A 27200-nucleotide genomic window follows, 5' to 3' on the forward strand; every position below is an offset into this window, starting at 1 on the left:
TACCCGTTAGAGGTTCTTATTTAATTGTTCCATAGAGCACTTCTCATTCCTCCCTAAAGATGATGTTTTGGAGTTTTTCTCTAGCAGTACCATATACTCTTAGCACAATTCTGACAACTTTGGGGGCCATGGGGATGTTGCTGTTTTTGCTGCAACAAATGATACTGCAGTTAAAGTCCCAGTTTCAGAGCTGAGCTGCTGTCAGGGAGCTGGCATCTGATTCCTCACCTGGTTTTTTGGTGGAGCGGGCTGAGTCCACTGACACATTTCTACCAACACCAATGTCTCCAGGGACGGCCTCCTTGGACCCTATGAACAGAAATAATGGAAGGGAATAAATATACAGCAAAAACTTGCTAAACTTTGATGGTGGGTCAGGTTGTCAGTGATAACGTGCATCCTTTGCAGAGCAGAAGCATTCTGTTTTTGTGCATAGACATTTTAATCGGCTTCTACCATCTGGATATATAAAAAATTCAAAACCTTACGTTCAGTGGCTTTGTATTTTCTCTGAAGAATTAGCATTTGAATGTGGACTGTGGCTTTGTCTCGATTTTCCATGATGCCCCCGCCCTGTGCTGCTTTCCGGAGTGGCACTGCCTCACCAGGCGGGTGACTGGCCACCTTTAGCCAATGTTCACGGGTGTATTTTGTGGTTAAAACCAATTCCCTCCTGTCCCCCCTATAAAAATCCTTAGAATTCCAACGTGTTTGGCTTTATACTTCATGAGCTGACTTTCAAAATATTCCCAGAGAGGCCTGGGCTATCAGGCTGGTGAGGTCACAAAGTAATCTCTTACCTTTGGGATTTATAAATTAGAACTGGGCAGGCCTAAGAACATCAAGTTGTTGTTGTGAAGATCTGATCTGAAAATTACTTTGTATGATATTTTGGTGGTTATTACTCAACCATTCCCCTAAATGCCCATGCTTGAATTTTGGGTAGTTACTGTTGGGCAGTGGGAACCAATTTAGGTTGTCCTGTTTTATTTATTATTATTCTTTTATATTATAATCTTCCCTAATGTGTCTGACAAGGAGCCCCGGTGGTGCAGTGATTAAGCAATCAGCTGCTAACCAAAAGGTCAACAGTTTGAACCCACTAGCCGCTCCACAGGAGAAAAGATATGGCAGTCTGCTTCCGTAAAGATTACAGCCTTGGAAACTCTGCGGGGCAGTTCTACTCTGTCCTATAGGGTTGCTATGAGTTGGAATCAACTTGAAGGCAATGGGTAATGTGGCTGACATTCTTCATTAAGAACCAATGAAAACAGACAATTTTAGAATCTAAATAGTAAATATCACTTTAGATATAACAAAACCAGTTGCTGTCAAGTTGATTGTGACTTACGGAGACCCCATGTGTGTCAGAGTAGAACTGTGCTCCATAGGGTTGTCAATTTTTAGGGTTGCTGATTTTTAGGAAGTAGATTGCCAGGCCTTTCTTCCTAGCTTCCTCTGGATGGACTTGAACCTCCAACCTTTAGGTTAGCAGCTGAGCATGTTAACTGTTTTTACCACTCAGGGACAACTTTAGATAGAATAACTCAACCTAAAAAAGAGTCCATGCTCTGAGGACCTGACTCTAATTTATATATTTAAAAATAAGAATGAAACTTTTATTTAGTAACTAGTATACTAGTTATTACAATAACAGCAACAACCACGATGACAAGAAAACCACCACCACCACCTGTTTTGAGCACTCACTGTGTTCCAGGGACTGTGTAGGGGCATTACACACTCAACTTCATTTCACATGTGCGCAGATATATTGATTAAATACAACAGAAGATTTTCTTGCCACAAATTGGATGATATTTCCATATAAATTGATGAAATTCAAGAATGAACCTAGTATTGCAACCCTAAACTCCCTGATAAGAGATAATATATAAAATCATGGGGAATGTTTATACGGAGCCATGAATTAAATGTTGCTTATTTATGATAGAAAAAGTATATTTCCAGGGACAATAACTATTTTGTGGCTAAGCCCACAGGCATGGCAAAGGGAAATGGCTTACTAGTCTTTTCCCTGTGCCCTACTGTCAGTAGTTATAGGGCCATGGAAGTGGCCCATCATAGTGGTTACTCCATGAATGCCTCACCAAAAAACAAAAACCAAACCTGCTGCTGTTGAGTTGATTCTGACGCATAGTGACCCTACAGGACAGAATAGAGCTGCTCCATAGGGTTTCCAAAGAGTGGCTGGTGGATTTAAACTACCGACCTTCTGGTTAACAGCTGAGCTCTTAACCAATGTGCCATCAGGACTCCATGAATGCCTTAAGGAAAAGGAATTACTTCTATTTGTGTCATTGGGATAAGCTGGCGTGGTGAGATTTGATTTACTGCTATTTTTGTTTTGAGGGTAAAAAAATTTATCCCGTACTCTAGAAGGCTAGTAAGTTGTGTGTACCTTCAGTAGATCCTTCTTTCTAACCTTTCTCCAAATCTCCCTGCCCTTAAAAAACACAGTATTTTGTGCCAATACTGTGCAAGTACCTTACACGTTCAATACCTGATTTGTTCCTTACAACTCTTCTGTGTGGGAGACTTCGTTGATGGCTTACACATGAGGAAACCAAGGCAAGGAGAGATCGAGCAACTCACCCAGGGTCTCACGGTTAGGAAGTGTTGGGATTCAGATTCACATATGCCCGGGTCCAAAGCCTGTTTCTTTTCTTTTTTGTACTTTTTTAAATTGTGCTTTAAGTGAAAATTTACAGCTCAAGTTAGTTTCTCATACAAAAATTTATATACACATTGTTATGTGACACTAGCTGCTAATCCCTATAATGTGACAGCATACTCCTCCTTTCCATCCTGGATTTCCTGTGTCTACTCAGCCAGCTCCTATGCCTTTCTGCCTTCTCATCTCGCCTCTGGACAGGAGCTGCCCATTTAGTCTCGTGTATTTACTTGACTAAGAAGCACACTCTTCACGAGTATCATTTTATGTTTTATAGTCCAGTCTAATCTTTGTCTGAAGAGGTGGCTTCGGGAATGGTTTTAGTTCTGGGCTAACAGAGAGTCTGCGGGCCGTGTCTTCCGTGGATCTTCCAGTCTCATTCAGACCATTAAGTCTGGTCTTTTTACTGGAATTTGAGTTCTGCATTGCACTTTTCTCCTATTTAGTCAGGGACTCTCTGTTGTGTTCCCGGTCAGGGCAGTCATTGGTGGTATCCGGGTGTCATGGTTTGAATTATGTCCCCCCAAAAATGTGCGTGACAATTTGGCTAGGCCGTGATTCCCAGAATTGTGTGGTTGTCCTCCATTTCGTGATAGTAATTTTATGTTAAAGAGGATTAGAATGGAATTGTAACACCACCCTTACTCAGGTCACATCCCTGATCCAACGTAAAGGGAGTTTCCCTGGGGTGTGGCCTGCATCACCTTTTATCTCTTGTAAGAGATAAAAGGAAAGGGAAGGAAGCAGAGAATTGGGGACCTCATACCATCAAGAAAGCAGTGCTGGGAGCAGAGCGCGTCCTTTGGACCGGGGTCCCTGCGCAGAGAGGCTCCTAGTCCTGGGTAACATTCATGACAGAGAAAGCCTTTCCCTGGAGCCGATGCCCTGAATTTGGACTTTTAGCCTACTTGATTGTGAAGAATAAATTTCTCTTTGTTAAAGCCATCCACTTGTGGTATTTCTGTTATAGCAGCACTAGATGACTAAGACAGAATTTGGTACCGAGTGAGTGGGGTGCTGCTCTAACAGATACCTAAAACGTGGAAGCGGTTTTAAAACTGTGAATGGATAGACCGTGCAGCAGTGACAGAGGACCAGCAGCAGCAGAACCAGGAGGCCAGTGCGAGATGGCACTGGAGCTGACCCACGGAGCGAGAGAGCTGAGTGCCTGTTCGCGGGAGGCTTCCTGGCAGAGTGGGGTGCCTCCGGGCACTTATCCGTGGAGCTACAAAGCTTTAGAACACATGCCCCAGCAGGGCAGATGCGGGCATGAGGCCCGAAGGCCAAAAGGCCACGGGAAACAGAAGCAGAAGCTGAAGAGACAAGGGACACAAGAAGCCTAGCTGCCTTAGTCTCAAAAGGTATGGCCATGACCTCAGGGGTTTCAAAGGGTGGAGCCATGGCCTCTGGTGTTTCTAAGGGTGGAGTTGTCACTCGGATGAAGTAGAATGGTGTGCCTAAAGCCAAGCGAGCAGAGTTGCTGTCCCAGTGGGCCTGGAAGGCGGAGCTGAAACCCAGTGCAGAGGGACCTCCACTCAAAATCTGGAGAGTGTGGCCAATACCTAGAGTCTGGAGGGCAGGGCCATTGTGTAAATTGTCTCAGAGAACAGAAGATTATTTTCAAAGCCTTGAGGGCTAATGTAATGTGTTCTGCTGACTTGCTTGGTGCCTGTTATCACTTCTTTTCCTCTAGTTTCTCCCATTTGTAATGGAAACGTCTAGCTTGTGCCTGTTCTGCCATTGTACCTTTGGAAGCAAATAACTTGTATTCTAGATTTCACAGATGAAGAGGAATTTTTGGATTTTGGACTTGGAGTTAAGACTTTTGCTATGATATGATGAGGTGAATATGTTTTGCCTGTTGCAAGGATGTGATTTTTTGGGGGCCAAAGGATGAAATGTCATGGTTTGAATTATGTCCCCCCAAAAATGTGTGTAACAATTTGGCTAGGCCATGATTCTGGGAATTGTGTGGTTGTCCTCCATTTTGTGATTGTAATTTTATGTTAAAGAGGATTAGAGTGGAATTGTAACACCACCCTTTCTCAGGTCACATCCCCGATCCAATGTAAAGGGAGTTTCCCCGGGGTGTGGCCTGCACCACCTTTTATCTCTTGTAAGAGATAAAAGGAAAGGGAAGCAAGCAGAGAGTTGGGGACCTCATACCATCAGGAAAGCAGTGCTGGGAGCAGAGCGCGTCCTTTGGACCCAGGGTCCCTGCGTGGAGAGGCTCCTAGTCCTGGGTAACATTCATGAAAGAGAAAGCCTTTCCTTGGAGCTGATGCCCTGAATTTGGACTTTCAGCCTACTTGATTGTGAAGAAATAAATTTCTCTTTGTTAAAGCCATCCACTTGTGGTATTTCTGTTATAGCAGCACTAGATGACTAAGACACCAGGCACCATCTAGTTCTTCTGGTCTCAGGCTGATGGATTCTCTGGTTTATGTGGCCTGTTTTGTCTCTTGGGCTAATATTTTCCTTGTGTCTTTGGTGTTCTTCATTCTCCTTTGCTCCAGGTGGGTTGGGACCAACTGGTGCATCTTAGATGGCTGCTCACTAGCAAAGGCTGTCTCTTAAGCACCAAGTGGCATAGCACATAGCACAGTCTTCCTTCTGTTGTTTTTTTCCTTCTCTTATTTTCCGCAATGCCTCTAAGTGACTACAGCCCTGTCATCCTATACTTGGCCCCTGGGGTGGAATGAAGCACCACCAGTGTGAGAGGACTAAATGGTCACAACTGGCAAGTATGTTGGTCCAGCCATGCCATGGGCGTGTAGGACTCAGAAAGTGGTACTGGACACAGGCAGATCCACCATACACAGGGATGAGTGCTCAAAGGGCCTAGTGAGTTGGCGATTTAGGAGCCCTGCAGAAAATCCAAAATTTTGTGGGATTACTTTATCAATTAGGCCAATGACACCAATTGTCCTGGGCTCTTTTCAAATAAGGGAGAAGTTAGCAGAAACTAGGTATTTTCTGTCATTTTTCATATAGATGGATACAGAAGCATCATACTGTTACAATCCTGACATGTAACTAGTCAAATCAATAGAGTAGTAGTTGTTGCTGCTGTGTACCATTGAGTCAATTTTGACTCATGGTGCAGTGGTTAAGCACTTGGCTATCAACTGAAAGGTCAGCAGTTCGAACCCACCAGCTGCTCTATGGCAGAAAGATGCGGCAGTCTGTTTCTGTAAAGATCACAGCCTTGGAAACCCTATGGAGCAGTTCTACTCTGTCCTATGGGGTTGCTATGAGTCAGAATCAGTAGGGCATTCTTCAGCCTTTGTTGTACTGCTAGCTGCTGTCGAGTTGGCCCCCAAACTCGTGGTGACCCCATGCAGAACAGACTGAAATGCTGCCTGTTACTGCACTATTCTCATGATTGGTTGAGGATTGGACCATTGTGATCCACAGGGTTTTCACTGGCTGATCTTTGGAAGCAAATTGCTAGCAAGTAGTTTTCCTCCTAATCCATCTTAATCTGGAAGTTCTGCTGAAATCTATTCAGCATTATAGCAACACACAGGCCTCCACTGACAGAAGGGTGGTGGCTGTGCATGAGGTGCATTGGCTGGGAATTAAACCTGGGGCTCCCACATAGAAGGCAAGAATTCTACCATTGAACTACCAATGCCTCCAACAGGTAAGAGCCAGTTTTGCATGGAAGTGTTGGGAAGGGTCTGCAAAAGTCAGCCTTGGGGCTCAGTGGACAGAATGCTAAACTGGGGGGCAGGAGACGGAGCTCTAGTTCTGGCTCTGCCTCCATCTAGCTGTGGCCTAAGCACATCAACAGGGCAGCAATGTGAGTGTCAGAGGCATGGAAATCAGTCACATGTCTGCTGCCCTACATCAGAGCAGAGCAACTGAAAGCCAGAGGTGGCACAGAGACAATGGGAAGAGAAGGAGGAAGCCAATGAGAGAGATGCTGCTGAGAAGGACTCCTCAGGAATTGGCACCCAATCGGCCAGTCTGGCTGAGGCTGTGACCTGAATTCCTTTTTCCTCAGGCAGGATTAATTAATGTATTGTCCAAAGGGCAGGGTAGGCTCTGTAAGCAACCAAGACTGAGCCTCAGAATGAGCCCCCAACTGCCATATGGGAACTCTCCAAAAATCTCTGGGTTTGCATAGTTCATCTTTTAGCAATTTATTGTCAAAAGTGAATTAACAATTTGGGTATTTTTAACCATAGTAACAAAAATTTTCAAACAAACACATTAGACTGGGAATCAATTTTCAAATGTATCAGAAACTCCATTCCCTTTGACCAAAAATAGGGTAGCATTTACAGATGACTAGTCTCTGCACCCCATCCCCAAATCTTAACACCTGGCTAGAAAACCAGAGGAGAAAGAGCCAACAGTCTGGAAGATTTAGCCACAGCCCAGAAAAATACATTCCTCAAGTTGGAGGAGTCTGGTTGTCAAACACACTCCATGTGGGGACAGTAAAGTGTATGTGGTTTCCTCATTAGGATGAAGAGAAGGGAGTCCAGGGATTCAGGTATTTACCATAACTGTCAAACCACATGTGCCAAGCTGGTTTCAAAATTATGCTTTTCCTGGAACATAATGGGTCTTCAATAAATACAGGGATAAATGAAAGAATAGTTGTTCAGTTCAACAACTTCCTTCTTCAGGGAGAAAGCACAGAGTTTCTGTAAAGGACCGTATAGTATATATCTTTGGCTTTGTGAGTCATACTATGTCTAGCACAACTACTCAATCTGCCATTGTATTGTGAAAGCAAGCTGTGTTTCAATAAAACTTTATTTACAAAACCAGGCAGTGAACTAGATTTGGCCTATGGAGCCGTAGTTTGTTGACCCTGGTCTAGTGCACAGCTTGTTGTATCTCTGTAGTCAAGTATCAAGGAGGTTCTGATATGTAGACCACATCAACTAAGCTGAGACACATTTCTAGAAACCTTGGAAAAGCAGAGTGCAGGAAAAACGGTTCCCTTAAAACCTCAACCTCTTGAAGGCTACTTTCTAACCTTGAGGTGGAGGAATATTTATATACATAGGTATGAAATACACATAATGTATGAAGAATAGCTGTAATGATGTTATGAAATAAGAAACTTGGCTCAAGATGGTTTAAAAAATTCCTGAGGTTTATAGAATCATTGCAAGATCGCTAGGTGGCACAAATGGTTTGCACTTGATTCAACCAGCAGTACCACAGAAGAAAAATGACTGGCAATCTGCTTCCATTAAGATTATAGTCTAGAAAACCCTATAGAGCAGTTCTACTCTGTACCACATGGGGTCACCATAAGTACAAATGAACTTGACAGCAACTAACAACAATGATAAAATAATTGCAAGATTTTTGTAGAGGCCCCAGTAGTCAAGGGTTCATAGTCTTCAGGCCTCACAGCCTTTTTCTTTTCTTTTTTTCAGTCTTCTGAGAGCACAACCTTAGATGGCCTAATACCATGAAGGATATGTCCTATAAATCTTAACCTAATCCTTTACCAACTGACTTTTTCTAATATAAAATGTCTGGGCTGAAAAATTCAGTAAGAAAAACTATGGAAAAATGTAGGTGAGATGGATAATAAATATTGTGGACAAGATGTCAAAGTTAGACATGGAATCAGTTGACAAAGAAATGGTCTCTCATAAAGACTGATTGGCTGACTAATATCGTGTTTAGTGCTTCCATCTACCTTCTACCTAGTTGTGTACTGCCTGGGGTCTTAAAAGCTTGAAAGTGTCCATCCAAGGTACGACAATTGGTCTCTATTCACCTGGAGCAACAGAGGAAGGAGGAGAATCAAGAATAGGGGGAAGAAATGGAATGTGCGGCTAACTGCTTCCATGAATGACTGCTGCCTTTGACATGAGACCAGAAGAACTGGGTGGTGCCCGGACACCATTACTGAAAGTTTTGATCAAAGATTCTATAGAAGAATCTTGATCAAAAGGGAGAAAATGCAGAACAGAATTTCAAAGTCTCTTGGAATCCAGACTTTCTGGAGTCATGGAAGCTGGATGAATCTCTGAAACTATTGCCCTGAAATAATCTTTAAACCTCAAACCAAAAATATCCCCTAAAGTCTTCTTAAAACCAAATAATAGTTTAGCTTAACTAGTAAAAAATGTCTGCCTTGAGTATTGTGCTCTTTTAAGAACTATCTATGTGGAATCAAATTGGCAACAGCAACTTGAAAGGTAAGATAGAAAACTTAGGGGGTGGTCAATTTTATGTTAATAGGAGAGAATCAGTTTGGAAAAGGAGGGTGAGAATGGTTGCACAACATGAAGAACGTAATCAATGTCACTGAATCATACACATAGAAATTGTTGAATTACTGTATGTTCGGCTGTGTATATTATCAATTACAACAAAAAATAAATTATAAAAAAGACTGATTGCCTAAGATATGGTGTGGACATGACACAATAGAGATTGGAGGCGAGTGTTAGTGAGACAGTGGAACTGATTCAGAGAAGAAAATAAACTTATGGGAACATCTGCATCTCTGTAGACCAGTCAGACCAAAAGTATGCAGAATCAAAGTAAGGTGGACACATTTAGGTCTATAAATTGTTGAGCAAAGATTTGAAAACTTTTTTTTTTTTACCAATTTGTTAAAACATTATTCCCTAGGCAAATAATCTGAGAGCCGCTAAATTTTCCTTTAATGATAGTCTACATAGATAATCACGTCATTTTTGATTCCCAGTTTTTCTGCCTTTTACTTTTCTTCTTGCCTTATTGCACTGGCTAAACTCTCCACTACTACATTCAATACAAGTGATGAGTAGGAATTCTTCTGTGTTCTTGATCTTAGGAGAAAAGCATTCTCTTTCACATTAAGTATGTGACTAACTCTAGGGTTTTCAAAAATGACTACCAGGTTGAAGAAACTTCCTTCTGTTCCTAGTTTGAGAGTTTTCACCATGAATAGATTTTGAATTTTTCCTAAGTTTTTTTTCCATCTATTAAGATGATCATGTGATTTTTCTCCTTTATTCTGTTAATGTGGAATTACACTAATTTGTGTACATGTTGAACCAACCTTGCATAACTGGGACAAGTCCCACTTCATTGTGATGTATTATTGTGGTAAACATGAAAATGTGCCACCCAGAACTCCCTTCAAGTCTCTCTCAGCTGAGGCTGACCCTGAAGGAGCTGATAGATGGACTTCACACTCTGCAGCTGGATAACAAGTCCTGCTTTGTAGGGGGATCCCAATGGGTAGACAACAGAACATAAAATAGGTACAACAAATCTTGGTTGGGGGTGAAATAGGAAGAGGGGAGATGAGCATATTCTTGTTTACGCATGCCTACCAGCCCATTAAATTCAAGATGCTCTAATGTATCATCTTTCTATAGATAAATTGGATGAGTTATTATTATAAAGATGACTTCATCTACCCAAGAAGGTAATAAAAAAACTAAACCCATTGCTGTCGAGTTGATTCTGACTCACAGTGACCTATAGGACGGAGTAGAACTGCCCTATAGGATTTTCAAGGAGCAGCTGGTGGATTTGAATTGCTGACCCTTTGGTTAGCAGCCAAGCTCTTAACCGCTGTGCCACTGGGGCTCCAAGAAGGTAATAGATATCAGTTTTCTATACAAGTAGCTCTGGGAAAATGTTTATATCATTCATAAGCTAAAATTTAATAATGCTTCTAGTTCCCTTGTTAAAGATGATTAGCATTTTTCTAGTGAGAATCGATGCTTAATTATATGAAGGTTAATTGTTTTTAAGTTTGATCATAGCTACTTTTCTTGTTCTTTCATTTGTTTTGTTGTCATCTAACTACTTTCCTCTATTTTTACTCATACAACCTCCAGGGAGTTACTTTGAATATTAAAAACATTTGCACCCATTTCCCCGCACCTAAAAGTATCTTAGAGAAAGTGGCTCTGTTAAGAGACAGATTGTGTCTGAGAAACTATACAGTGCTTAATCCTACAGTTGGGAAGAATCAAAGGAGCAGCTGAGCACAAATGGAAACTGGAATGCTTTCTTGCTTTTCATGAATCAGGAATTTATAGTATTGGCCTCATTATTTGGTTTGAGGAGACGTGAATTCCTAGAACTTCAGATGCTACTTCTAGTAAAACTACAAAAACCTTATTCTAAAACAAATCAAAATTATTTTTAGACTAAATATCTTTAGGTATGATACACATCTCTTTTTCATTATAGAATCATCATGGGTTGATTAAATGTATATATGCATTAAATAAATTCCAATTTTCATGCTTTTACATAAGCAAGTACAGAGTTTATACCATTTAAAATATATTTCAAGGGAAAGGTGCAATCCCATGTTAAAGGAATGTAATAACTACCATTTATCCACCTGGTGACTTGATGTTTACACTTTGGCCAGACCAGTGTTCTAGTTATCTGTATGATGACTAATCCCTTAGATCTAACTGGATCACTTACTTAAGCTGAATGATTTGGGAATATTTATATGACTGTAACTAGAGCGATTAATTACTAATTTCTCTGATTAAATCTGCTTCTTCTTGTTTAACCCATCATATTTCAGATTGCTAGTAAATACAAATCTTTTTAAAAAAATTGTAATGGCCCTTGTGAAATTATAACTTGAAAACCAAGTAATTACTGTTGCAAAGATCAAGCCTCTGTATGGAACGTGTTTTGAGATTAGGGAAAACAGCTATTTTGATTAATTTTGTTCAATAATTCATATTTCATCATGATCTTTGTAAAAATTAAGATTTTATGTGGTAGTTAATTTAGTAGACTGGGTTGAGAAAAGTGAAAAATTCTTCTTTAATGTTTTCACAGACATTTGAAGTTTTATATTGGAATGAGTTACTGTTTTCAATTCCAGTTACACTAAGAACTTCCAAAACTAGTAAAAAAGAAATTGAAGTATAAATTCAGAATTTTAGAGACTAAATAATTACATTTATAGTTTTGATAGGATCAAAAGGAAATAAATTTGTAAACATTACCTATTTTCACTCCATTCCCTTCGGGCATCCCACTGGGTTTGGGTCTAAGTTTTGCAGTTGTCCTATTCGTAACTACAGGAAAGTGGGAAATAAATCATTTAGACATTTTCTCATTAAAACTTTGTGGCCAAGGAAAACAAAACTTCTCAGAGAATGGCAAGTCATTTACTGGGGAATAAAAAAAGAAAAAAAAAATAAGATGGCTTACCAAAAAATATTGTTCAGAATATAGAAGCCACAATTCTGGTATAAAATTCATAGACTTGAATTTGGGAACAGAGACCTGAATTTGTACTCTGAGTTAACACTGGGCTTCAATACTTGACTTGAAAAAATAACTGGCAAGGGAATTTATAATTCTAAGTGGGCAATAACTTGCTTCATTTATAAGCATTAGATACACTCCAAAATGGAACTGAAGAAACATCGTATGCCTAATGAGAAACCAAAACCTGAAGTGTATTTATTTGTTAGGACTTTAATTCATAATTCATAGCTTCGCGGTCTTTTTGCAGGAGTCTCTAAGTACAGATGTTCCCTCACGATAGTTCTGGTACAAGTCCATTACTGAACACAGTACTATGTTGAAACTATTTTAATGGATCTTCTGCTCTCTAGAGAGCCACAGGACTACCTAGACCTTTAAGAAATCATCTAGTTTATCCTCCATTTAGAATACACTTTAAATAAAAGCATTAAGTGTATTTCGATTAAGAGCACAAGTTTTGGAGCCAGAATGCTTGGATTTGAATCTACTTTCTAGCTCCTCCCCGTGCCTTAGCTTCCTCAACTGCACCTCATTGGGCACATGGCAAACACTCAATCAGTGTGAGCCGTTTTGTTATTGTTCTGTTATTTTGGAGAGCTGTTTAATATAATCAGCCATACCTTAAGCTTTTAACAGCTATCATGATACCAAAGCCACATGGCAATGTATTTGTTTATAAAAGATTTCTGTGTCTAATTACCTTTAAGAACTGGAGGATTACTGCAAAATATATGGGCTCTCCATAAAGCAAAGGATATAAAAAATTATTTGTTCTTTCTTCCATGTGTACGGAGAGATGTTCACCAAGAACATTCATTTAGAAGCCAGTTCAATCACTTAGAACTTTAAGAAGACTTCTTAGAATCACAGCGAAAAAGGGCAGAAAACACCATCAGAGTCTTTGGTCCTACTTGTGCTTTAGTGTAGGAGAAATTTACATGAACCAAATCAACCCCTGCAAGTTAATTTTTTCCTAAACAACCTCCAGTGAAGGAGATTCTGTAATCTTTGTAGAATTTTGTAAATTTAAAATATTTCCCAATGTATAATTATTGTTTTATTTTTGCTGTTTACAACCTGTAAAATATATTTTACTTCTATAGGAATCGAGTAAAAATATTCTCTCAGAGCAAGAGTCTTTTTATACTGGAAGAGACTGTCTTTTCTTAGAAGATAAATAACAACTGACAGTAAGTAGTATCATGTCAGTGGTTAAGAGCTTAACTGCTAACCAAAAGGCTGGCAGTTCAAATCTACCAGCTGCTCCTTGGAAACCCTATGGGGCAGTTCTACTCTGTCCTATAGGGTCGCTATGAGTCAGAATTGACTTGACGGCAATGGTTTTTTTTTTTTTTTAAATTATCCTGTCATAGCTAATCCTATGCTATCTATCACTATAATTGTCATAGAAAATTGAAATTGCACACGTCTGAATGACTTACACACAAACACTATTTGTAAAATACTTCTATATACCCAAGGTCTTCTGATAAAGTTCCATAGTGGTTTCTGAATCCAACAATCCTTAGAAATCTCAATCAAGTCTTGTCACTTCTCTGGATTTGTTAGTGCCTCTCTAATCCTCGGAATTTCTGTATGGATTTTAATACAATTAGGATATATAGCCCCCTTTGGTGCATGAGGAGCCTTGAAGGCACGGTAGTTAAAGCCCTCGGCTGCTAACCAAAAGGTTGGCGGTTAGAACCTACCAGCTGCTCTGCGGGAGAAAGATGTGGTAATCTGCTTCTGTAAAGATTTACAGCCATGGAAACCCTATGGGGCAGTTCTGCTCTGTCCTATAGGGTTGCTATGAGTCGGAATTGACTTGACGGTAGTAGGTTTGGTTTTTTGGGCTGTTTCAATACATGTTATATCTTCCCTAGACCTGCTGGTTATTTAGGCCATCTGAGAAAAAGAAACAACTCACCAGGTCTGATCTGTGATCTGTCAGTTGTCCTGGGCCTCGCAGGAGTAGTGTACAATCGGTGTGGTGCTGAAACAGAGGAATACTTCGTATTTAATAACCGAGACCCCAGAACCCACTAAATGGAGGGGTTAGCACTTGGGGACCAACAACACATACACTCTGCATGGAAGTAGAAGTAATGTTCTGAAACCTCCACAGCACTCATGCTAAAGGAAAATAAAACAAGTAAAAATATTCATGACTGGAAATTAAAAATGTACATAGGCAGAGTGAGGTAGGTCATTTGTAATGTGTGTTAAAGATTAGTCAGCATTTACAAAGATTAGACTGGACTATGGGACATAAAATGATACTCGTGAAGAGTGTGCTTCTTAGCTTAAGTAGAAACATGAGATTAAATGAGCAGCTCTCATAAGGAGGCCAGATGAGAAGGCAGAGAGGGTCAGGAGCTCATTGAGTAGACACAGGAAATCAGCAGTGGAAAGGAAGAGTGTGCTGTCACAGTATAGTGAGAGAAAGTAGGGTCACGAAACAATGTATGCATAAATTTTTGTATGAGAGACTAAGTTGAATTGTAAACTTTCACTTAAAGCCCAACAATAAAAAGAAAAAAAAACAAACAAACCATCAGTCAGCATTTAGTCCACATTTTTCAAGAGCATTCATTTTGCCAGGTGGTTGCTTAACACAGTAAGCATATATCTGCCCATCCATCCACCCACCCACCCACTCATCATCCATCCATCCATCTATCCATCCACATCTCTCAATTAGGAGTCACTGTGGAACAGTATTTTGCCAAAGAAACCAAGCAACCTCAAAGGCAAAAAAAGAAATAATTTTAGGTAGGCAAGATTAAAAGAGTAGAAATATGTGGTCTTTATAAAATTATCTCTGCTCATGAACTCTGAAATGAATGAATGTTCACACTTAAACACAGGGCTATAAAGCTAGACTTTGATCAAAAATGGCCTTAGGCGCCCTGACCATCAAGAGAGGAGCAAGAACCCAGACAAGCCCTGAGACTATCACGCCGCCTTGTTACTTTCTGCTCCTGTTATCCAGGGCCTGGCACGGTAACTGGTTAGGACTCTCAACGAAGACTTGCTGAATAAATAAATAAATAAATGAACGGCCATTGTAAACAGGCATATTCTTGAGAAACTCTGCTGAGATATTTTTGCTTCTTACAGTTTTAAAGTGTGCATTCATCCTAGGATTCGTCCATCCCATCCCTGCTCTCCGCTGCTTCCCTCAGCGCATCACTCTGCCTCCTGCCACTAACTGTCTTGGTAATGCTTTAGCTAGGACTGGAAACTTTTTTTCTTGCAGACGATGTAAGTAGGTTACATCGTTTCAATGGTTTGTTCACACATTTGAGTGGTTATTTGTATAACCATAAATCAGCAATGCCTGTGCCTACCAAATTAAAAAAAAGAATACACCTGTGAAATAGGTCATAATGTGGCTCATTTATAAGCTTCCAATGTAAAGATTGTGATGCGCAGAATTTTGCCATACTGCAGGCCAAAAACAGCAGACTTACACTGACATTTTCTATAGGTTCAGATGGGCCTTACAATGTGCAAAAACCAGAGTGGGCAGAGGAACTGACGCTATTAGAAATTAATTCTCGCAGACTTTAAAATGCATGATGATGATGTGCAAATGTTTTCCTTTAGTTTTCTTTGAGGGTGGCAGGAGTCCCTGTCAATGTAATTTGTTCCAGCTTTTCATATAAATTCCTTTCAATGTTAGATTCTAAAACCAAAAACCAAACCCACTCTCCTCAAGTCGTTTCCGACTCATAGCGACCTGGAATTCATTAGATTGCTTTTAGTTAAAAAAACAAAAAACAAGGATCATGGATCTTATTAGGCTCATTCTAGAACACACATGGATTTGAAAACTGTACAAAAAAGAGAATTTGCAAAAAACAAAAATATAACAAATTATTTAAAAAAAAGAGATTTTAAGCAGAGCACAGAAATAATCACCATTCCGTTCAAGATTTCAAAGGCACAGGATCACAGAGTTTTTGTTTTAGGTTTTCCACAGTATTTACTTAAATCTAGAAGCAAGTCTTTTATAAAACAGCTGAAGTATAATTTATGTTTAGGCAGTTAGTTACTCATACAGCTCATCATCACCAAACAACATATGCTCTTGAAAAAACTGCTCTAGGGTTTCAATTTTTTTAAAAGAAGATGAAGGAACTTTGTGATAATTAATATAGGTAAACTTTATCTCCACATAGTTTTTGGTGACCAATAATAAAAATAAATAAAAAAGATGACTTCATACTTAAATATCTACAGAAAAAGCTATTTTTAAAAAGCATTAAAATACTGTATGAAGACAACATCAAAAACGAGCACACAGATGTTACAGGAGGAACTCCGTAAGGGGCCCACCCGTTCTGCCCAGTCAGGAAAGGGGAAGGAGGATACAGCTCTGCGTGGATTAGTGGCCAGGGGGCTGAAAGCAATGATCAAAATGTCCTTCAACACCTCTGGCTAAGTGGATTTCTGCCATGGGTTGAGATTATAAGGTAAGTGAGAGGAGCTTGAACATTTCAGGGTTTCTGTTATAGTGTCCTGCAGGGAAATTGTCTTAGGAGATGCACGAGTAAGGGTGCCACAGAGAAAAGGTGTTGGAGATTCCACTAGCAGACTCACACTGTAATCAGTAATCTAGGCACAAAGTTTCTTCGGAGCACTTGGGCCTCATGGCTGAGGCCTTGGGGACCAAAAAGCCCCATAGGTTGTGGTACATACATACATGGGGTAGAGTGCGAAGAGTGAGAGGATTCAGCATCTCTCTCAAATTGTGGCGGGCTGGCTTGGGCTCCTAATGCCTGACCTCAAAGCAAACAAACAAACAGCGAACTGACCCTCTCTCCTCAGAGCTCAGACACACATTTGTGAAGGTTGGGCCCCAGAGTGGTCCAAGTGACACACAGCATGCCTTTCTCAACATTGACCCTCGGCTTCCAAGCAGGCATATTGGAATGGACCAAGTTGTGGATACTACTTGCATTCCTCAGGATGGATTCTTTCCCAGGATGTCCTTTGTCATCTCATGCAAATGAACCTAAAGGCTTAAAGATCTTTAAGTTTAAAGATTCTGGTAAAACAAACAAACCAACCCGTTGCCGTTGAGTCGATTCTGACTCAAAGTGATCCTACATAACAGAGTAGAACTGCCCCAGGCTTTCCAGGGCCATAATCTTTACAGAGAGGAGCCTTGGTGGTACAATGGTTAAGCACTTGGCTGCTAACTGAAAGGTGGGCAGTTTGAACTCATCAGCCACTCCGCGGGAGAAAGATGTGGCAGTCTGCTTCCGTAAGGATTTACAGCCTTCGAAACCCTATGGGGCAGTTCTACTCTGTGCTATAGGGTCGTTATGAGTCAGAATCTACTCAACGGCAATGGGTTTTGGAATCTTTATGGAAGCAGGCAGCCACATCTTTTAACTACTGCACCACTAGGGCTCCAAGATGCTGGCACAAGCCCAGAAAAGTACGAATCCCAGGGCAGCACAGTTTAGACTCAGCTTCAGCTAAGGATCAGCAGCACACAAAGAAAAAAAAATTAAAATACATCATATAAATATACTGACAATTCATATAATGATACCAGATCCCATAAATAAATCCAATAAACTGTGAAACTTGTATCTAATAAAAACACGTTTTAGAAGGAATTTGATAAAAATTCCATATACACTAGCAACGGTGACCCTATTCCCATTAAAGAAAGGAAAAGTAAAAACAAGAAAGGCTTGTGATCTTTTCCCCTGAATTCTGAAATCCATAAAATACTGAAATCCATAGAATTCTAAAAAGCTGAAATCTTTTTCTCATTTGGCAACCCAACCTGAGTTGAATAAATGTCTTTATTTATCCTACTTATAGTAAACATTTATTTATTTTGCTGCAAAAATATTAATGTGTTTGATTATGAGAATCTAGCTATCTTCCATTAAACCAGATATTAAAGAGATTTGAAAAAAACATAGCAGAAAGAAATATACAAAAATCAGGGTGGTGTACAGATAAGACATGATAGAATATCTGTTGTTAATTGGTGAAGCTGGTAATGGATATGGGGAGTGGTGTCATTATATTCTTCTTCTTACTTCTGTGTATATTTTTAAATGAACAGAATAAAAAGTTACACCAAAAAATCAAATAAAACAAGATTTGGAAAATTTAAAGGCACTTTCTTGTAGTATACAGAGTCTATTATCAACAATGTTTATTTAGAATAAGAATTATATGTAATAAATATGACAAAATACATACTTTAACATTAGATTTCTTTTACTGATAGAATTTCTTCTTATTTTAAACTTCTCCCAACAAATTTTTCCTCCAATTAGAACTGATGATGGGTAAAATAAACTTATTTGTCTTCTAACTCCTTAAATTTAACTTTATTTTATTTTTGCGGGGGGTAGGGGAAATCCTGCCATCTGGTAGAGGTAGAGCTGGGCAAAAGGGATCATTTAGAAAAAAAAGAAAACTACGCAAATACTGGAAAATCCACAACTGGTTAAAGATGCATTCACTCATCAAAGCTAAACACAGTTCAATTGTTAGTTTCTAATGCTTGTAATTGCTGTTACAGAATTTAGGGACAATATGGAATTTAATTTTAGACAGAAAACTCAAATAATATCAGTATATTAATGACTTACAATATATTTCATAATATAACTGAATATGAATGGCCATAGTTTCTACCATAAATTTCCCAGGCAGTAAACACCTTGAGGTCAAAGTGAAATAGTTAAAGTTCTCTTTGTTGTATAATGCAGCAGCAAGAATAGTTCTCCACAGATACTTGGATAGGTACTGTGAATGTTATAACCCAAGTAAGAAAGAAAAATGTAAAAAGGAAAGACTTCCGAGAGCACAAAGATGAAATACGGCTGTATGTCGGTGAGTTCACTTTCCAAAAAGTTGGTAATCCCAAAGTGGAAATGAAGGTAGGAAATCCCAGAGAAATCCTCTCTAGATATTCAAATATTAAGTGATTTAAAAAAAAAACCATTTTCTTAATAGTTTCTCTTCTTAGCCACAATAACCAGTTGTCATGTAGTCAACTTGGACTCATAGTTTTTGACCCCATGTGTGTCAGAGTAAAACTGTGCTCCATAGGATTTTCAGTGACTTATTTTTTGAAAGTAGATCACCAGACCTTTATTCCAGGGCACCTCTGGGTGGGCTCGAACCTCCAACCTTTCGGCCAGTGGCCTAATGCGTTAACCGTTTGCACCACCCAGGGACTCCCAGGCCACAGTATTAATGTATTTTGCCCAGTGGGGATGATAGGACAGAAGAAGGATGGGAGGGAGAGAAAAAAGAGGAAGAAGAGGAGGATGGGAAGGAGAAGATAACAAAAATTCTTGTCTACTAGATATTAAAGGAATGAGGCAGATGAAAGTCAAGCAAGAAAAAAAATAAAAATAAAAAATATGAGCTTCTATTCTTAGTTATCAGTATTAAGCAACCAACAACACATTTAACAGCAGAGTTCTAACTAAAGAACTTTTCCCTACATTCAACTAATATTCATATTAAGTATTCAGATTTGGCTGATATGCTGCACCTATGTAATGGAAAAAAAATCAACTCATTCTCTGTAACGAGAAATTAACATCCTGAAAAAAAAAATTTCTTTCCTGATTAAAAACAAATAAGGAAAAGTTACTATTCAGAGTTAGGGAAGTAATATTACCTTGAGTTGTCTTTGCCAATTCAGTTGTTCGGGGAATCTTAGTTGTGAAGTGTTCTTGGGTGGATTGGTCTGTTTCTGCTGGGGAAAAAGCACAGCAAGATAGCTTGTTTTAAATAATTATCTTTAGAAACATGCCAAAAATCCACACTTTCTTCTTCCCCATGCAATAATAAAAGAATAAATTGCATTAAAATATATTAAACATTATAATGACTCTGATTTATTGTATTTGCTGTCTTCTTGCACTACTAGTTTAATAATTATTACAAGGATCTCATTGTGCTCACGCAGAACCTGTACATAGACAAAGAGGCAGTTGTTCGAACAGAACAAGGGGATACTGCCTTCAGTATGGATTATACCTCAACATGAAGAAAACAAAAACCCTCACAACTGCACCAATAGGCAACATCATGATAAATGGAGAAAAGATTAAAGTTGTCAAGGATTTATTTCATTTTACTTGGATCCACAATCAATGAACATGGAAGCAGCAGTCAACAAATCAAATGACGTATTGCATTGGGCAAAACTGCCTCAAAAGACCTCTTTAAACTGTCAAAAAGCAAAGATGTCACTTTGAGGATTAAGACGTGCCTGACCAAAGCCATGGTATTTTCAACCATTTCTATGCATGTGAAAGCTGGACAATAAGGAAGCTGAAGAAGAATTGAATACCATGATTGAATTATGGTATTGGTGAAGAATATTGAATATACCATGAGCTGCCAGAAGAATGAACAAATCTGTCTTGGAAGAAATACAGCCAGAATGCTCCTTAGAAGTGAGGATAGTGAGACTTCGTCTCACATACTTAGGACATGTTATCAGGAGGGATCAGTCCCTGGAGAAGAACATCATGCTTGGTAAAGTAGAGGGTCAGCGAAAAAGAGGAAGACCCTCAATGAGATGGATTGACACAGTTGCTGCAAAAACGGCTCAAACATAGCAGTGATTGTGAGGATGGTGCAGGAGTGGACAGTGTTTTGTTGTACACAGGTTGCTATTTGTCTGAATCAACTTGACACGTAACAGCAATAATGCAGTTCCTATACGAATTCCTCTTAGTTGTCTTTATGGATTGTCTTCTGTATTTCTCCTCCCTATTCCATAAATTTCACAAATAATTTAGATGAGCTGGAAAAGAAATTGATCTTATGAAAAGAGGTATATTTACACCATATAAGAATACATATTCTTCTATTTTCCTCATATGAAAAACAGAGTCTATGTTTATATCATTGACATAAGGGCATATTTCCCCTGACAAATAAGTAGAGCAACACTTTCATCCCCCATTATTCTGAAATCATTACATCATGCAGACACAACAAATTACACTGTTTACTTTGCACACACTGGATCCAAGGAAATACTTGGTGCAAGTAATATATTGAAATATTTTTCTGCCCTGCTTTATTCTCTTGATTCTGCTCACAAGAGAGATACTTGTGACAGTTGACAGGTGACGGTTCTTGCTTCTATAAATCAAGGGACATTAAAAAATAGAGAGTGGAAGTTAGACAATTATTATATCTAGTTTCTTCAAAAGTCCTTTTGACTTCGCCATCATGGGTGGTGTTGACTTTGCAGGCCTAAGCTAGACTAGATGAGCATTAATTACTCATTAACCAAGGCTCATTTGCACATTCGATTGAAATTTTTTCCTTAGGAGAGCATTTCATTTTAAAATGTGATCAATAACTTGGTTTCAGCAGACACATGCAAAAGATGGCTTTATTTGAAAAGGGAGGAGAGGACGGGCACTGATTTAAGCACAGCCACATGGGATGTAGCGTGGACAGGGCAGAGGGGCCAACAAACACAAGCCCGGAACTCTTGTTTTCCAGTTCATTTTCAACCAAGAGACAGGCAAACTGAGGTTCTCCACACAGTGAACATGTTCCTGCCGAACTCCTTAAAAGCAGGACAAGCTCATCCCAACCCACCTTCCTGACTCATTCATCCTTGTTTCTCCAGGCAACACACCAGCTCATCTGATTAGTCTAGCTGCCATTCCCTGTCCTGGGCCTGAGCCTCTTTCCCATTCTGTGTCTTTAACCTGAACGGCCGTTCGCATCTTTGACTCTTCAACTCTCACTCCAACTCGAAGACTCAATGAAAATGTCACTTCCACTGTGAAGCCTTCCTTGATGCCCCAGGTAGTTTGCTTGCTTGGCATGTTGCTCTTTTCTCTATCATAGTTTATTGTATAACGATGGGGTTAATCCTAGATACTCTGGTAACAGAGTGTGTGAATTCCAGTCTGGGCTCTGACACTAATTGTGTGACCTTGGTCAAATTTTCAAGTGTCTTTATACGTCTGTTTTCTAATTTATAAAATGGGGCAAGCAAAAGAACCTATCTCATAGAAATGTCATGTGGCTTAAATAAAAAATGCACATAGCCTGTTGGCTGGGAGGGCGGAAACATTATTGTCACTAACTCCTGTTGTTATGGTGAGCTGTTCAGGGTAAGAATTCCATCTCTTTAACAAAACTTTTTTTTTTGGAATTCCCATTGCTTAACATTATGCTTAGCACCCAGCAAGAAGGGTTCAATAAGTGATTTGATGACTGATTTTTACCTCAAATGCAATTTCAACTGCAAATACAGTTCAAAAGCAACAGAAAAGCACAGGATTTATGTACTGTCGGGAAATTCTTCCTTTTAGAATACTTAGGATTTTTTCAAACAGCTTTAAAACATTCTTGTTTTATACTGAAAAATAGCACGAGTCTTAGAACAAATACACAGTTAAGGCAAAAGAATCAAGTGATACACATAGTTCTTATAACGGGAAAAAGAGACCCTCTATTGATTGGAAACAACACATGAACAAAATGTACAAATGGCTATTTTAAGGGCAATCCCTAAAAGGTAGCTCCTCACTGAATTGAAATAACAAAACAAAATTTTACCCTGAGTGGTTAGTAGCTCCTCTTGACTGGGACTAGGTGAAATCATAGGTATAAAAGGGATGCCCCGTGTCTCTAAAGGAGCTGCAAAAGAAAAGGACCGAGGTTGTAAATTTTTAGATTAAAAAGCCAGTACCAGGCCAGTTCAGTACTGCACGAGATGCCGTCATGTGAAATAGAAAATGAAACACAAAAACGTAAGTGGGTCATGGAGAGGAACAATGACTGTGGAACAGTAATGGTTCTCAACTGTGTCTTCACCAGACCACGTACTAAATGACATTCTATGGTTGACACACTCCGTGAGCATACCCCGTTAAGATGGAATGCGGGTTACACAGTCCCTTCTCTCTCCACATAAGAGAGCATATCCAATTGCAAAACGAGTGAGGATAATGTTAGTGTAGGGTTAACCTTGAGTCTGCTCAAGTTGATTTTTAAATGTATATCACTGGCAAATTTGAGTATTTTAACCAATATTAATAATGTATTACTTGCAGCACCTTTTGCAATTTGTAACATGCTAACATGCGAGTGTGTTGTAACACTACACCTGAGAACCACTGAACTGGCAGGAAGTGTTAACCAGATGGGCGTGAATAAGGTGGAATCATTTTGAACATGGCGCTAAAATGAGGTAGGTGAGGATGGACTCAGCGATGAACTGTCTAAAGCTGGTCTTCAGAGCAAAGCCGTGATAGCTGTGAACCGTTGCTTGGCTACTTTGAAAAGATTAGTGGGGCAGCTCCAAGTCCAGTGGCAAGTAAAAAAGAGAAAAGAAATGAAACAAGAATGAAATGATGAAATCGTTTGAGAAGAGATGATGTTTCAACATGATCGTTTGAGGAAGACTTACAATCTGGATTGTTGCAAAGGGAACAAAAAATTAGACTTGGTCAATATGGGAAAGCCATTACCTATTGTTGTCTTTGGTGGATCAGTTCTAACGGTAATGGGTTGCAGAACTATGCCAAAAGCAAACCAAAGAAAGGCATTTATGAGAATTCCTACTTGGTGAAGTCAAAATAGTTTCTGTACTTCTAGATGCATTCATTTGAACATTTATACATTCTCTGACTATCATTGTAAATAGGAGAAAATTCTACATATTAAATATCACTCACAGAACTAAGTTTAGCTGAAACTTCAAAATTCTCATTAACTGTGACTTTGAGGATAATTTTTGAGCAGTATCCAAATTGTCAAGCACAGCAACGACTGTGAGATGGCACAGGACAGGGCAGTGTTTCCTTCTGTTGTACACAGGCTTGCTAGGAGTCAGAAATGACGCCACGGCACCTAATAACAACACCTCCAAATTTTGTACCTAAAAGTATATCCACAACTGTAATGACAGCTGACCAGCTACACTCACATTAAAAAAAAAAAAAAAAGTAAAAATGGTTAGCTCAGTTAATAACTATGTCTTATAATTATAGCATAATCTTTCATTTGACAAATATGCTTCTAGGGAAAATAAACAAATTATATACTATTCCCCTTGTATTAATCAAGAAAAAAATATTTTAACCAGATTGTGTAATTAAAGCCCCACCATAATGTATTTATGTAGATAAATACATCATATAGCCATAATTTTCTCCTAACTTATTCTACATCACAACTATTAAAAATATATTTGTCTCAAGAATATGTTTTGAAAAATATACTTCCTAGCTGGAAAAATAAAATAATTCATTTACCAGGTTCACTCTGAGAGACCTCGGGATCTGGTTTACGGGGAAGGAGCACATCTCCTGAAACTGAAAGAAAAAGCCCAGATTATAAAACACTGTATACTCTCAACTTCACACCGGGAGTGAAAATTAACCCACAGATATAAAATTCCAGAAAGCATGAATGAAGCAAAGGTATTTTCATGATGGTTAAAGAGCAAAATCAAGAAGATGACTGTGCTTTTCAAAATGAAAACATGGCATAGAGAAGGTTCTGGTGGTAATGCAACAGAAACAAAGTTGCTCACAGTTCATTTTGAAGCCTCCTTGAGTGGGGAGGGGAAAGGGAAACAGCTAATGTAATTAAATGCAAGAGGATTAGGTCTCTCAAGTCATTTTCAAAATAGAAAGTCAGTTTTGGCCTTAAGTGGTTAGCTGCCATGCTAAAATTCCATTGATAGCAACATATCTTCGAGTGCATCAATGGCCTGTAACTCGAACAAAAGATGTTTGTGAAAAATCTTGAGTATATAAACAAAAATCTTGAATATCTAAGAGAAGGACAGAGTTTCATTTTTAAAAGGCACTAATAGTTATTATGGGGAAGAAATAAAGCAAAAGGAATCACCCACTCATTAGGAAATAACCAAAACCAAACCCGTTGCCATGGAGTCAATTCCGACTCACAGTGACCCTACGGGACAGAGTACAACTGCTCCATAGGGTTTCAAAGGCCGTAAGCTCTAGGGAAGCAGACAGCCTCATCTTTCTCCCGAGGAACAGCTGGTGAATTTGAACCACCGACCTTTTGGTTAGCAGCCCCACTCTTAACTGTTGCGCTGCCCGGGCTCCTTAGTTAGGAGATACCACACATAAAATTTATGAGGGTGTTTGTTACATAGTAAATGCTGGATAAGTGCTAGCTGTCTTCATTTTTATGGTCCTTTGTGATGTGGTTTTCATTATGTTAGGTGTCAGGGCTGCATTAGAACATGAAAACAAAGGACAAATGCCAGCTAATCAATAGACTTAATCATATTTGGTCCCTGATATCCAGTGTGTTTTTAATGACTGTGTCCAGTCCTGTTTTTGCAAAAACAAGCAGGAGATTGGGAACTTGATATCTTATTGCCCACTGAGGGAAATACCTGGGTGATTCACCTATTGCTAGTACCAGGTTTCTATGGCAAAATCTCCTTCAAAGAGGAGGATGAAGTATTTCTGGGACATGTAAAATCCGTTTTCCCACAAGGAGGTATTCCTACCAAACTGAAGATTCCATAAATACCAGAGTATTTTGGGTAATAGTGCAATCTTCCTGCATTTTATATTACACTGGGGGGGGGGCAGGGGCAGATTAGGATTAGGATTTAGGCTAGAACTCTGTCTCAGAGAATGCTGTAGAAAACTTTTCTACCAAAACTTTTTATATTAAAGTCCACTTTACCCTTAGTGTAGAAATAGGCTATATAAAATAGGCATTCTCTTTTTATTGTTTTTGGGGATCATATTTACAGTGTATACCACATTGGTTCTTAGTCTAGGCCGCTAAGTACCAGCTAAATCACATGTGTGGAATTTGATACTTCGAACAGAAACTTGATTCAGTTATAACTTCCATGAGTTAAAATGTAATATCCAGGGGAACTTAAAAATCTAATCTTTTTTAAAAGGAAAAAGACAACTTCAAAAAGATCAGTGGTTGCAAAGTTAAGAGAAAATCCACCAGGAGAATGAACTGTTTCACATCTGCCATGCAGTGTTCTTGTAGATTCAAATGGTAAAATTTTAGGAATTTCAGGTCATAAATCAAATTAAATGTTTATCTAAAGGTTGTAGGAGAAGGCACTTTGATTCAATGCCATAAATTTCATGAGCATATGAAACAGCCTGCAGTTTAAAAATACCCTAATTGGTCACAGTATTAAACTACACAGAGAGGAGCTGGGATTAAGGGAAAGAGAAGCTGGGAAGAGAAGTGATACTAATAAATCCAGCATACTGTAAATACATTACTCTCTGCTAGTTTTAGTTTTCTGAAAAATTTTGAGCTAGGGTAATGGGGATTCCTGCTGGTGCAATTGGCACTTTTCTTTTTAACCATGAAGTGTTAATTTAACAAACTGCCATAGCAGACTTTCTAAAGCAGGTGAAATCAGTGGAAAGGAAAGAAATAGAAATATTCACAGGAAAGGGATATGAATCATTCTCCTACTATGAATCATTGACTTTAGCTCCAAGAAATGCAAGTTTTTTTTTGTTGTTGTTGTTTTCCCTTCTCCCTCTGTGGCGTTCCTCTGTACATTAAATTGAAGACGAGCATGATCCTGGCCCTAGGTCTCCCAGGCTGGGGGAGACTCACCAATGAAAACAGTCATGACTTTATGTGTTTGTGAAGGCAGTTTTGATTTCCTTATGAAAATATTTACCACCACTATATTTTAGACTCAATTATAATTATTAACCAATTTACCATTTATATTAACTAGCCAATCAATTAGATTGTCTTTTTGAATAAATGGTACCTCTCCAATGAAAAGTTCAGTTAATACAAGACAATTATGAATGGACAATGTCTAACATGGGCAAATATAAATAAATGTGCATGAATTGCTTTGCTAGAGTAGATGAGAGGATTAATGTGTTATTATCTGTTAAGGAACCCTGGTGGTGCCGTGGTTAAGGGCTTGGCTGCTAACTGAAAAGTTCGCAGTTCCAACCCACCAGCCACTTTGATGGAGAAAGATATGGTAGTCTGCTTCTGTAAAGATTACAGCCTTGGAAGCCCTGTGAGGAAGTTGTACAAATCAAAACTGACTCGACAGCAATGGGTTTGGTTTTTTTTTGGTATCTGGTAAAGATAACGGAATGTAAAGTTTGCAATAAGGTTCACTCCTGCAATAGGTTACAGAGAGTCTGATTCTTTTAGAAAAGTAATAAATGTGAATTTATGTACGCTTTTCACCTCAAGATTCTCTGTTACTGAGAGAAGGCCAGGCCTCCAGCCC

At 39.1% G+C, this 27200-nt stretch overlaps 1 protein-coding gene across 1 annotated transcript in view; it reads right to left on the reverse strand.

Moving 5' to 3' along the window:
* The window catches only part of ABI3BP (ABI family member 3 binding protein), a 289016-nt gene that overhangs the window by 37616 nt on the left and 224200 nt on the right, over positions 1 to 27200 (reverse strand). Inside the window, exons 46-52 of the mRNA XM_023732852.1 lie at positions 24220 to 24279; positions 23434 to 23481; positions 22520 to 22600; positions 19599 to 19676; positions 13854 to 13919; positions 11659 to 11730; positions 229 to 309 (exon numbers count right to left, since the gene is read on the reverse strand). Coding sequence (XP_023588620.1) covers positions 229 to 309; positions 11659 to 11730; positions 13854 to 13919; positions 19599 to 19676; positions 22520 to 22600; positions 23434 to 23481; positions 24220 to 24279 — 486 coding nt within the window. The remainder of the gene's footprint in view (positions 1 to 228; positions 310 to 11658; positions 11731 to 13853; positions 13920 to 19598; positions 19677 to 22519; positions 22601 to 23433; positions 23482 to 24219; positions 24280 to 27200) is intronic.

This window comes from Trichechus manatus, unplaced genomic scaffold (genome assembly GCF_000243295.1).
Source record: "Trichechus manatus latirostris isolate Lorelei unplaced genomic scaffold, TriManLat1.0 scaffold00055, whole genome shotgun sequence".
Classification (NCBI taxonomy): Eukaryota; Metazoa; Chordata; class Mammalia; order Sirenia; family Trichechidae; genus Trichechus; species Trichechus manatus.